The following is a 14121-nucleotide window of genomic DNA, read 5'->3' on the forward strand; positions in this document are numbered from 1 at the left end:
GTGGAGGAAGAAGGAGGAAGAAGAGGGTTGCTTAGCTTAAATGAGCCATTACAAAGTCTGACATTTCTTTGCTTACTAGTGTGTAATGTAATCATAAGACAGTCTAAACTCTTGAGCAGTTAATAAACTTAATATGTGATGCTCTTGTATTGAAGAGCAAAATGTGTAATCATCTCTCATTTTCTGTCTGAGAAGAGAAAGACCAGTTAGTTTCTTTTCAATTTAGCTCATTAGGAAGCAGGTGAAAAGAGTCAAAATGGGCAATATCCCACAAAAGGGCTGTGTTAGTTCTTAAGTTGGTATCGTTTATGCTTCTTACCATTTGTGTTGTCCTGCTTGACTCAGCATTCTTCTACACCACCTCTGCCCTTCCCAGTACATTCCAGTCCCATTTGTGGAGCTGGAAGAGGAGGGGTTCTGCTTGCCTAGCCTCTCTGCACAGACACTGGGGAGTGGGAAGGTCAGGAGAGCATGCAACAATTCCCATCTGTTCCCAGCCAGAAGTAGTCCTTTTTAAGGTAATGCTGAAGAAATGAATTGCATCTTAATCCTAGTCACAAGAGAAAATAAAGAGTTGAACTGTGCTGTATTTCTGTAGCACGATAGTTTTCTTGAGCCCAGCTCATTGAACTGCATTATTTTGATGCTAATCAAGGCATTGAAAAATCAAGTAAGGAAAATAAATATATGGGCAGGATTGTCTCATTAAAGATACCTTTCTGTCAAAGGCATGTAGCAGCTACTTCTGAATGGTTCTTCTATTTCAACATGCAAATCTAAATTCAGGTTTGACCAAGAAACATATAGCAGATGTTGGTGGGATATTGTGATGTACTATATGCCACCATGTTCTTGCAAAGCTTCATGGTACATTAAATAAAGATACTAATCTGGGTTAAAGGCTGACATACTGAAAACAAATCCTACCAAACCCAGAATTTTAGAACATGAAAAATTTTTCATATTCCATCAAAGAAAATTAAGTATTTCTGTTAATTCTTACTGTGACACTTGTACAGAACAGAACTACAGCTGAAACTCCCAGTTAACATCTTCTGAAGCAAATGCTGTATGGTCACCTGATAATAGACGGGCCTCTGTCCTAAAGCATGTTCAATTTTGTTTTTCAAAAAAGGGATGTAAACAGAGTAATAAGCCATTCCTATGCACAACTTTAAATGTTTACTTTGTGATTAAAGAAGAGAATCTGTTGCTATCCACTGGTCAGCTTACTCAAAGTCGGAAGTTGGCAATTTTTCTTTGTCACTTTAGAATAGAATCATAGAATTGTTTAGGTTGGAAAAGACCCTTAAGATCATCAAGTCCAACCGTTAACCTAACACTGCCAAGTCCACCACTAAACCATGTCCCTAAGCACCACATCTACAGGCCTTTTAAAACCTCCAGGGATGGTGACTCAACCACTTCCCTGCGCAGCCTGTTCCAATGCTTGACAACCCTCTTGGTGAAGAAATTTTTCCGAATATCCAATCTAAACCTCCCCAGGCATAACTTGAGGCTGTTTTCTCTTGTCCTATCGCTTGTTACTTGGGAGAAGAGACTGACGCCTACCTCACTACAACATCCTTTCAGGTAGGCGTAGAGAGCAATAAGGTCTCCCCTCAGCCTCCTTTTCTCCAGGCTAAACAGCCCCAGCTCCCTCAGCCGCTCCTCACAAGACTTGTTCTCCAGACCCTTCACCAGCTTCGTTGCCCTTCTCTGGACACGCTCCAGCACTTCAACGTCCTTCTTGTAGTGAGGGGCCCAAAACTGAACACAGTATTTGAGGTGCAGCCTCACCAGTGCCGAGTACAGGGGGACAATCACTTCTCTACATTAGTTTGGTTTTAATGTACTGCCAAATTCTGAGAACAAATGCCAAGGTTGGATGAAGCAAGCTCCCCAAACAAAGGGTTTGGATAGGCTTTGCTATTTTCATGTATACATGTATTGCCAGCTCTTAGGCTGAGATGATAAAAGGAAAAGTAAGTTGCAATCTGTAGAATGAGAAATGATCAATAGGTATGCAATATATGCTATGACTGCATATGACCGAAAGACTTACAGGTGATAGACTGTAGTAATAGAAATCCTGGGTTACCTATGACAACAGAAAGTATTCATCTCATGCATTTAGTCTGAAATAGTTGTTTACATTACTTTATAGTCCAAAAAAGAGAAAGGGGTACCTCCTTGAGGCCCAGTCAGTCTTTCTCCATAGTCTGTGGAGGGTGCCCAGAGGACTAATTTCGTATAGACATGTAACTTTTAGCCACAGTGAAAGAGTATGCTACCTGTGAGAAATCTGATAATTTATGTCACTGGTGTCAGCACATTTCAGTGCCCTCGGCTGTCAGGTCAAATCTTTGTAGTTCATCAGGCTGGCCAGACTCCTTGTCACCACATCGATGCAATAGGAAGAATCCTCCCAAGCTGATGATGCTGGTGCTGTTGTAGGTGTGGGAGGAGTTGTTGCAATGCAGTCATCTTTCAGCTTGAGGACCATGTGGGTAGGAGCAGCCATGGGAAGTGTCAAGGAAAAGCACCTACCCAGGGTGAAACTGGGGGGGAAGGAAAGTGTAGATGTCAGGCTTCTGTGTGTCAGCAAGCAAACCAAGTAGGCACTTAGCTTGCTCATCAGAGGAAAGATTCACTTTGTTTTGAGTTGCCATAATTAGGAAGATGCTTAAAAATACAATTTTAAGGTAGGCTAATCTGTGTGGAAACTTTTTTTTTTTAATCGCCCACTAAACAAACCTCAAGTCTGCACCTTCTTTGCAGTAGTTCTGCAGAAGTGTGCCTTCTACCATTTCTTTTTGCTCTCTTCCTTTTATGTTGCATTCTCTTAGGCTGTTTCTTTAGATTTCATTTATACCATTGTAGTACTAGGAGGGAAAGACCGTAGTATTGAGATTGGCCTCTGCCTTTCTCTAAGCAACCTTGTGTTACAGTATTTTAAATATTTATTTTATTAATTATTTCTCATGCTGGTGAAGACAAACTTGTTGCTAAGTCCTATCAGAAGCACAGAATACAGTAGTTGGTAATCTGTTTAGTCTCTGAGAGGCAACAATAAAATCTGTTAAGCATATCAGGTTTATCAAATCCCCTCAGGATTTCAGGGCTTACTAACCTGTATTTGGATAAGTAGTTATTTTAGACAGATGGAATTTTTGGCAGTCACTGAAATTCCTCTTCTACCTGCATGGAAATCTTGACTGACTCTCAAATAAGATCTGATTTTGCAAATGTATATATTGCATATTGGAGACTGCATACTTGGAGACTGTACTTTACTTGTAAAATTATTGCAGTTAGCTTTTATTTGGCATTTCATTTGGAATCATTCTGGTTAGCAGTGTATTTCATATGTCAGCTGATGTTATGCTCATCTAAATTCCCTTCATAAATAGAGATTCCATGTTAGTTATTCCACTGATAGCATCGCAGGCATCTTTGATTAGAGTTATACCAGTACTGACTCACAGCATCTACTGTACGAGTGAATTAATTTCTTAAGTAGAATTTCAGATATGGTTTAGTAAAACTGAGAGACATCTTTATTTTTAAAAAATTACTATCATGCATTAAATTTTTAATTCCTGTGGCTATAAAGTATGTATCTACACATACAACTGCACATTGATACATCTGTAGAAGACAGACAGTATTAACAAATGCAGTAATAACAAGATTAATTTTGTTACCATGATTCATCCAGGGGATTAGAGCTCTAAAGTGGCCTACAACCAGTGTTTTTAATCTATAGTATAGGTAAACTGTGTTGAAAATTGACATCTGTCATGAGAACATGCTCAACAAGTCTGAAAGTGATGTTGCAGAATGGTCCCCATAACCAGAGCTTTCCTAAGTAGGCATCTTTGAGGGTCAATACATCCCAAGGGAGTTTTAAACTAATAAAAATGTCTCAGAATTAGCCAGGGACAAAAAAAACCCCTGAATATTTGTTCAGCTTCTTTGGCTCTGCAGTTTAAGCTGTGTTTCACGCTGCTGTTTGGTCTTGTCTGCTAGCAGCAACCAAGAGAGCTGAGACAGTCTCTCTACACTGGTGTGATGTCCCTGCTAGGGGATCGACTCAGGGGAGACACAGATCATATCCAATATTTGTTAGTAAGTCTCTTATTAATTTAGCTGTTATTACTGACAGAATCAAGCTGTTACTGTTAATAGCAGATAACTATGCCCATTGAGCCAGCTCGCAGTTCGCTCATGCACACGTTCGTAGCTCCCAGGTGGGAGCAGCAGCCAGGAGGGCAGCCTCCCTCTTTGCTGGGAAGCAGAGGCTCGTACTGATGCACCTTTGAGCTGGGTGTTCAGAAAGTCCCTTGGGGCCTCTTGTTTCATCATCAGGTATCTCTCCGCCGTCCTTGTCTGCACACAGCAGCCACAGCCTTTCTGGATGTGGTCTGAGTTGTGCAACCTGAGGGGACTGTGTGTTGGGGGCCTCGTGCAGAGCTGGTGACTCTGGGTGTGATGAGTTTATCAGTTCTCGTGGAGTCAGCAGCACGACCAGTCTCTGGAGTTCTGCAGATCTTGGGAGACTTCACACGCTGCCTCTTGGCGGGCACAGTGTCGCCTCCTGTGTTCTGGAAACTATTTCTCCATCCATGACATGGGGACCTGTGGAGCACATTCACACCAGCTCATGCCTGCTAAACTGCAGAACTGTTATTCTCACGTGAAAAGTGATAGATAGGATAGGCATCTCTGCAGATCTTACTCTAACACAACTGTCCTTGAGCATCTTAATTATTTCAGTTGCAGGTGCTGTAAGAATGCCGTACAGGTCTGTGAGTTTGGGAGGTGGGGTGCTGGGGGTTTCTGTGCCCTTATGTGTTACACTTTGTAAATGATTTTATGGCTTTAAAATTATATTGAATCTGCTTTTAAGGCAACCAGCTCTGACTGCATAAAAGCTCTGAAAGCATACAAATCCAATTTTGTGGTTTCTTTGAGTTTAAAAATTCCTGTAATAATACGAAGGATTCAGAGTAAGATGATTTTTAATGGGACACGTGGATTCAGGAGTCAAAAGGACAATCGGGGCTTGATGTAATGGCCCACATATAGGCGACTAGTGCCCCTTGAGATACAGAGGAGTATCGTGCCTGGCTTTCATCTGTCGTCGTGTCTCCTATGCAGTTGATTTATAGTTGGTATCATTGCCATAATGAGCTATGCCGTGTTGATTTCTCCAATACCTTCGAGCCTCCCAGATGAGAGGAGGTGCTTATGTGTGCAAATCTGGTCTATAGTCAATATAGCCATTGGAGATTAGGGAGCAATTTGCATTACTGACTGCAAGGTATCTATTCTAGGGTGAGCTGGATCTTTCTTTAGGCTTTTTTTTAAATCAATACTATGTATCCTGTAATTATCTTGGGAGTATAGGTACCTAGATTGCATATGAACACCTAAATTTAGTGTCTAACTAGACTCGGTCCCATCCTACATTATACCACAGCATGCAATATATTTTTATATATTACTATCTTGGTTACTTGTTTTACTGATCAGCTTGTTACTGTCTGCTGTTGTGTAACACAGCCATCACAAACTTAAGGTGAGGAGAGATTATGCAATGCAAAAAGATTTTACTGTGTATATGTATAATAAAACAAATATATACAAACATTTTCTTGAAATAGGTTTGCTTGCTTACTTTCAGATAATTTTTTACAGTAGGTTAAAGGAAGATAGCTGAAATAAGAATGCTGTGATGTGTCATTGCTAATGTGCTGGTCTGAATCACGCTTGTATGCAATCACCATATCAGCTCACTGCAAGGCTGCCAAGCTGCCCACACGTTCTCATGATGAATTTGCCAAGAGAAGTCTGATCTCCTTCTGGCCATCTGCATTTGTTTTGAGTCATAAGTCCCTGGGTGTATTTATTAGCTACTGTATTTATTCGTGCTTTATTTGTTGGAAGCTGGTTTTGACTTTTGTTTCAGTTTCCTCTGTTGACTTGACTTTTTAAGTTTGCTTTTGAAAATCCTATGGACTTAGAATTGGTCTGTGAATGTGCTTCAGGTCTCTTGGCTTTCTTGAAAACTTATAAAAAATTGTGTGCGCAACACGCTGCAGCAGATCTGTCATGACTCTAGAAAAAGAACTTTGACATTATAAATGCCAAATGTCAGAATGTAGTTCTTAAACTTACATACTTGTTAAAAGGCTGTGTTTAAAAAATGTGCACAAAACGAAACCTGTGCCCTTTTGGCATTTTATAGCTGAAACTAGGACAGTTCCTCCTTTTCTTGTATGGTCAGCGCTGTGCCCATCAACTAGAGTGTGGTTTTTTTTATTTACCTTCAGCATATCTCACAGCCTCACAAGTCCTGATGCATGCCTGTGCACAAGGGCTTATCAAGAAGTACTTTATCTAAACTGCGTTCTGCTGTTCACGCTTCACCAGTCCTCCTTTTCTGGCTTTCTCCTTCCTCGTCCCAGCCAGGGTAGTCGCCTGTATGTGGCTGGCTTTTCAAACTCCAGTGCAGGCACTTAGTAGCAGGATTCACTGCTATTTTAGGGGATCTCAGCTACAAGCCAAGGCACCTGTGTGCTAGGTACTGCATAGACAACAAAACCACAGCTCCTCTGCCAAAGCAGTTAATGGGTCGTTAATCACTGCTTTGTATACTGATTTTTAAAACTTAATCCAAAATGCAAAATCCAGAGCTAACCGATGTGCCTCATTAAATGCCCAACTAGGGATCTGAGCATAGTTTTGGGGAAAATAGCTGCACTTTTTTGAAAGATGGCAGTTCTGTCTCACCAGTGACTTTTCTACTTGCAGTCTAATAATACCTTAGATAATGTTTGCATTACAAATGGTTACCGATCTTCTTTGCTTCTGAAAATTCATGGAGCTTTTTTCTGTTTGGGTTGCCAGAGGGTTGCAGCAGAAAGTTTGTATTTTCATGTTCAGTTTTCATCTCTTAACTCAATGCTACACACCTTCAAACTGTGGTAACTTTCTGCTGGTGATCATATCCTTTCCTCTTATCAACTTGTAATTGTATTTGTCATCTTTCTCCCTTGTCTTAAAGAGTACCATTTAAAAGGATTATTTTTATTCTCTAAAATTTTAATTGTCCTGATTTTTTTTTAATCAAAATTGGATTCTGCTCTTCAAGCCCTTCTTTTGCATATATTTTTTTGTAACAAATCATTCCTGAGAAGAAACATAGATTTCTAAGTTAATGTAAATTGACAGTTTGCAGGGCCATTTTTTCCCGGAGTCCAAAAGAAGACCCCCGATGACAGAAAACTGTGTGCAAATTTGCAGCATTAAAAAGATTCCTCCCTCTCTTTACCTACAGGGGTACTTGGTGTGACCAGTCTGGCCTAAAGTGCTGTTTGCAGAAGATTTACTGATCCAGATAGTTGCATTAGTTGTCCATGCTTGTAACATTTTTTGGCAGTCATGACAAGAACAGGGAGAGAAACTAGCAGTAACATCTTTAGCTATGCATAGTGATCCAACCCCAATGCCTTGCCAGGGACCACATTTGTTTTTAACACAATGAGTTTATTACGCAGCGTGTGCTCAGATTAGTTATTCTGTTTCCTGGGGTATTGTGCCTTGAAATGAGTGTTGGACATGGAGTATTTAAAGTATTTATTTGGTTTCTCTGAAGTCATGTTCAGATAATAAAAATGCAAAATGGAGGGGAAATGCTTGTAAAACTTCATTTTTGCCTGTTCGTAAGGTGATTTTTTTAAAAATACAAAAAACATAAAATATCTCAAAGGGATTTGCAGATCATTAAACTCTTAAATGTAGCTTAAAACACTTGAAAATTCATGTGTGCCATATTTTTATAGAGATATTATAGAAATTTCTTTGTAAAATTTTGCAGGATTGTGTTTTGGGGTTTTTTTTGTTTTTTTTTGTTTTTTTTAAATATTCTGATCTTAAAGGGGCTCATGATATTTTAAGAGCGTGAAACTGTTTTCATGTAGTTCATACCTAGCAGGACTATACATAAGTTTTGCTGCTTCCTCAGCCTAAGAAGTTTTCCTTAAAATAAAGCAAAAGAAAATTGTTTTATTAATTTTGACTTGGATTCCTCCTTAACAGTACTAGAGTAGTATGAGAAGCCAAAATTACTGAAGGCAAAAGCTTGAGCAGCAAAAGATTTGCTTGCAAACAGTCACACATACCAAAGATTGTGTTTTCCTGAGGACTGCGCCTAGTCCTGCAGTTGAATTTCTCCTGGAGACAATCTTGTGCATGAAGTGATGTGAGCAGTATGGGATGGTGTGTAACTGGCAACTAATAGTGATGCCAGTGATTTTTCATCTGGGGCATCCTGGGGAAAAAAACTCTTCTCTAGTAACCGGAGAATGTTTTTGGTCTTTCAGCCAAAAGCATTAATCTCATTTTCTCCCCTCCCCCCCCCCCTTTTTTTTTTTCTTAAGAATATGGAATTGCAGGGTTCTGTAAGTCCATTTCTTCAAAGAATTGATTCAGAACTTGAGCAGACTTGTATTTCAGGCAGCTGTGGGATTTTCTCAGAGCTTTGTCTGGCAGAGCGCTCCCTGGCCTCTTTTACTCTGCTCAGGGTTACCAACTGCTGCTCAGGGAGGCTGCGAGAGGTGGCGTAGAGCCAGCTATCCTTCTTCCAGCCACGGCTGCAGATGTTGTGCATATCTGAGTCCCGCAGATTTGGGTGGTTCTTGCAAGATATCGTTGAAATTTGTTCACTGCACTTTTATGATTTAGATATACAGGGTGAGTTTTTTAATGGAGAGCTTTTTTACTTTTTGATGGACTCTGAGACAATGATCAACCTACTTGTCTGTTGTCCCCAAAATACTTTAGAGACTGATTTTTCTCTAGTAGTATCTTAGATCAGCGATCCAGAGATTTCTTTCTTGTGGAATAGATGGTACTTCTAGATATACTTCCTTGCTACACCTTTTTACCTTCCTCTTCATTTCTTCCTTCCCCTCTCCACAGATCCAATCTGCTCAAATATACATGTGGGTACTTGAGTTTGGATGTTGGTGTTGCTGGTTGTCTCCTGAGTCCCAGGGGTGACCTGAAGTCTTACAGGCCTTGATCTTCTCTTACCAGAGGCTGAGGAGAGAGTCAGTGAGTCTGAGAACCTTGGATGTGGACATGGTTTCCTCTTCTAAGCCAGCATCCTTCTGCATGCTATCAAGCTAATAGCTTTGTGGCATACCTGCAGTGAGGCCGACAGAAGGAAATAAGCTTTTTCTAAATGGGTAGACGTTTCCTGAAAATGGAAATTTTGACCTATTAGAGCAAAAGAGGGCTAGGTCTTGAAAGAAATTGGAGGAGGATCCCTGCAATGAATATTGTTTGGAGATGGTTCTGGCTACCCTTTAGTGAAGCTGAATCTCATTAGCACATAGACAGCATGCACACATTACTTTGGTGCACTTTCTTTTTCTTGAGAAGTTTATATAAACTTAGCAATTAGATGAGCTACAGATATGCTATCCGAACAAAAAGTATGTCAATGCAATCTAATTTGTATTAAGAGATAAGACTTGTCTCTTTACTCGCTGTAAACAGAGACTGAGACACCTCCTGAAGTATTTTGAATGTGCTTTCTGTCTTCTCAAGCACTGCTTGAGAATTCAGTTGAAAGCCAGTGCAAAAAGCTATCTGATACAAGATGATGTTGTGCTGTTTATTCTGTTTTATGGCTTTTCAGTACTGCAACTGAACAAGAGTATTGATGTATATGTAATTGCACTAAAACAACCTTGTAGTTGAGGGGTTTTGGGGGAAAAGAGAGAGGCTGGGCAGAGGACATATAGTTAAGAGCTGAGCTGATAAACCTATAGAGATTAAGTAATGAAAGAATACTGACTAATGTGCAGTAATATAAATCACTGCTACAATTACAAAACTTCACAACATTACAAATGGAGAGATGAATTCAGAATTAAATGTATTTGCAATGAGGTGAACTTCTTGAAAATGAAAACAAAAATCCAGACTCAGAGAGCTTTCTGTACAATTGAGAATACGAGAGGGCATTTGTGTGAAGGAGCAATAAAAAACCCCAACCAAACAGTTCCACCAAAAGGTTTGTGAGAAGGGAAGATAATGAGGTGGCTGAAGAACAACGTAGTTTTACCAAAACTGGAGCATATAAAGAAGCATATGAAACACAACCCTTGAAGAACTGCAAACTCTTACCTGGGAGGCTTAATAATAACTATACTTTCAATCTCTATGATATATATGTTATCTTTTGGAGGCATGAAGCGGTGAATAAATCAAAACAAATTAGGCAAAGGTTAATACTTAACGGTTGCAGTCTTTTGCCCTTGTGTGGCTTTTCGATTGTCACACTGTTGTTCTTCTTGGACAATTTATTTGTAATACAGAGTGCAAAATAAAAATGTCCACATCTTTTATTGTAGTTGGGGTGCACTTTAGATGATGGAAGTCTGTCCTGTCCAGGTGTGCACAAAATGCAGCTCTCAGGAAGGGAAAGGAGCGTGTAAACCAAGCTGGACCTAGAGCCCTCTCTGCTGGATGGCTGGGAAACAACACTTCAAACAGGAAAAAATAAGAATTCTGATTTAGAAAAGCAAATCTGAGAAGCTAGTGCAAGAAATCGAGACATAAACCATGAAACTTACGTAGTCGAGCTCTTCCTATTGTAAGCAGATGAAATAGCACACATTTATTGCATAAAATGGCTTTCTCTTATTAAATAATCAGGTGATATGTCTTAATGATAATTCTTTTCTTTTGAGCATATACGGTATCTGAGGGGAAAAAAGGAACTAACATTCCATCTTAGAAATTTGAAAAATTCATAATATCCGTGCCAAAGAAGAGTATGCAAGTAAAGAATTTTAAAACCATATATAGATAGGAGGTGTAGATGGGTGCTGTATTTTTGTAGTAATGCCCAAAAGAAATTAACACTTACTGTAGCAATATGTGGAAAATATGCTATTCCAAGACAAAGTACTTTGTAAAAAAGGCACTTGGCAAGATGTATCAACTTTTCATGTGTCTGTTTTAAAACAAAATATATTTTCCAGTAAGAGGGGAAACCGTATCATAGTAATTAAAGTCCGTATCTTATTCCTAAAATGAAGGCAAACACAGACTTTTTGAATTTTTTTCTTTCAGAAAATTTGACTAATAGAAACAGGGAAAGGAGAGATGCAGAGAATAATTGGATTGCCATTTTATTGCCAGCACTGAGAGATCCACTAAAACCATGCAACTCCCTGAAGTCCAGCCATTTGGAACTGATGCTGAAGTGTGTGTGCGTTGTGAGCACACATGCACAGCTTTTATGTGGGTTTCTCAAGCCAAAAAAAGTCTCTTGGAGATAAGAGGGATCAACTTTGAATAAACTCGTGAGGAACGTTGACTCTCCCTTCTTCCATGGTCTTTCAAAGTGTGATAGCAGCTGAAGACATGACGTATCTGGCCACAGAAAATTCATGTAGGGACAAGAAAAAACAGGGGTTGTGTATGCTTTTGGAAACCTTTGAAATCTTGTGTGCGTGGAAAACTACAGCAAAACAGCCATTGACCTTTATTAAATTTGGTTTCCCTCCATTTCTGTGTGTGGGAGAAGCATGTTCTGGAAATGTTTGATGTTCTGTAAAGTGTTCATTATGAAATTTTTCTTTTCCTTTTTTTCAGGTCATCATTTCACTTAAGGGTAGCAACTTGATTAATGGCATTTTAGTGCAGATAGTGTGGTGGGGTTGCCTTAGGGTTTTTTTTTTTTCTACTTTTTTCAAGCAACAATGACATAACCACTTAAAAATTACTTTGATTAAAAAATGGTGTAAGAAGTGTGTAGTAGTAAGTGACAGGAAGATTTTATAGTATATTTTTGTTCTGTAAGAATAAGTCCTGTGAGGTAAGTATTTCTGAAAAAAAATGAAGCCTGTCCATGTAATCAATCAAACTAACTGGTGTGAATTTATCATGTTGTATCACTCACTAGGTGTTGTGCGAAAGGCAGTAATGGCATTGTGTAAAGAACTGCGAATTCTTCTCTTGAAAAGGCAAGGAGTAGTGCAAATGTACACTGAAGGATGCCTTTTGCATTTGTGCTCTTGCTTTACCTGTTTTTTCCTGTCATTTGTTGACCTGGCTAATTCTAACGGTAGCATGAACAAAGACATTTTAAAAGTATATTTATAGAGGTAGTTGTGAAAGTATCTTAGTAGTATTTGTTTTCCACAGGAGAGTAGATGCAGAAACACTACATTGCCATTTTTTCCTCTTTCATATCTCCCAAGGCGTTTTCTCAAATATTTTTTTCATAAGAAACAAAGTACTTTGTATGTAGTTGTATGATAGGTGTAGAATATTAGGCAACTGTCTAATGGCTTGTTTATCTATGTCTGTACACACACACACACACATACATTTTCTTGGTAGAGTAATACATGCTACCTAACCTCTAGTACATTAACTTTTGAATATATTTAAGCTACATGATAAACATACTGCAAAGATTATAGACATTTTTGGTGTTAACCTAAGAGAGACCTCAGACACTTGCAGATCTGCCAGTACTGATTCTGGAGTGGAAGTGGTGCAGGCGTGATGCTAAAGGAGAGCTGTAACATGTCTGTGGAGCCACCAACCAGTGGCTGTAGTGTGAAACGAATGCATAGATTTCATAGGTCATGTATGTAAGAAATTCCTCTGACATTCCTTTTTATCCCCTAAAACTATGAAAGGTCTGATCTCGTCCGTCAGTCCCGACTGGCTGTAGTTACCACAGCAAAGTAAAGTCACAGTGCTTGATACTAGTGTGCTAAACCCATGGTCATGTTTCTGCTGTAAAGGCATACTCTTTCTTGCAATAGCTTGGGTAGTTTCTGAAAATGTTTTCGACAGACAGACCTCATTAAAAAGCAGCTATTTGGCAGTCTCTCCCAATCCACAAGCTGGATTTAAGTGTTAAGCATTCTGTGACTGTCCACATTACATACTAAATACTTTTAAATGTCTTTTCTGGATCCAATAAGGAAATCCAGTAAGTCTGTACAGATTTTTCTTATTGTAACTGAATGTGAATTTGAAAAACAAAATAAACTCGAATCTGAGTTTGCATTGAACTCGCTATGGCCATGTTTCTATTCACAGACTTCACTGGGTGCTGGACCAGGCTCTTTGACTACAAAATGATAGCAATGACTTTATTGTACCACAGAGTTCTGTTAAAAATTCACATGAACATCTGAGATAATCAGGATCTTGAAAAATTTCCAGATATTTAAACCATAATGTTTACACTGGAAATGAACATTATCCATGCTTTGTGTTTAGAAGATAGCCAAACAAATGAATGTTTGAGAATATAGTGCTGCTCTCTTCTTCAGCTGTAACTTAATAATTTTGCAGGTAATAGTCTTGCAGTGTCAGAAGACCGTAACTCATTCTGTGCTGGGATGGAGTTATTGTACCGTACAGGCCTGTTCTCTTCTGATTCAATAAAAATTTTTTTCCAGAATCATTGCATAATTGTTAATTCTGTGTAATATTAGATAGTTTTGCTGATGCTGACTTTACCTGTGCTATATTTTGCTGCAGAATTTTCTTCAAAGGAATCTCTCTCATATATATGTATACATGTTTTTTACTTTTCTTTTTTCAGGGCATGGCTTTTACCTTGGAAGAGAGGCAACAGTTGAATATTCATGGATTATTGCCACCTTGCTTTCTTGGTCAAGATGCCCAGGTTTATAGTATTCTTAAGAATTTTGAAAGGCTGACATCTGACCTAGACAGGTAAAGTATGGCTATGAAACTGTATCCTGGTTATCAAACCATGAGTCCCTTATTTTTCTTTTTTTTATGGTAGTACAGATGAAATTTTGTGGGTTTTTTTTGAGCTGTGATAGTTGATGATTGGGAATAATTAAGCTAAATATATGCTTTTGCTAGAATGCCTTCCTCAGAAAATAATCCTCCTAATTTTAAATTGTAATATTCCAGTGCTGTTCACTTGAACTTACTATTTCAATAACTAAATGATACAAAGGTCATCAGAAGCAAATGAACTCCTGTGAAGCTAAAAGTCAGTAATGTCTTTACATGCATATAGATACATATGCATTAAAA

The 14121-nt window shown here is 38.8% G+C and overlaps 1 protein-coding gene across 1 annotated transcript in view; it reads left to right on the forward strand.

The window, feature by feature from the left end:
* The first annotated feature begins 13657 nt into the window (after window positions 1-13657).
* ME1 (malic enzyme 1) overlaps window positions 13658-14121 on the forward strand; it is a 157591-nt gene continuing 157127 nt past the window's right edge. The window contains exon 1 of the mRNA XM_009282708.1: window positions 13658-13788. Within this exon, the coding sequence (XP_009280983.1) occupies window positions 13658-13788 (131 nt within the window). The remainder of the gene's footprint in view (window positions 13789-14121) is intronic.

This window comes from Aptenodytes forsteri, unplaced genomic scaffold, assembly GCF_000699145.1.
Source record: "Aptenodytes forsteri isolate BGI_AS27 unplaced genomic scaffold, ASM69914v1 Scaffold245, whole genome shotgun sequence".
Taxonomy (NCBI): Eukaryota; Metazoa; Chordata; class Aves; order Sphenisciformes; family Spheniscidae; genus Aptenodytes; species Aptenodytes forsteri.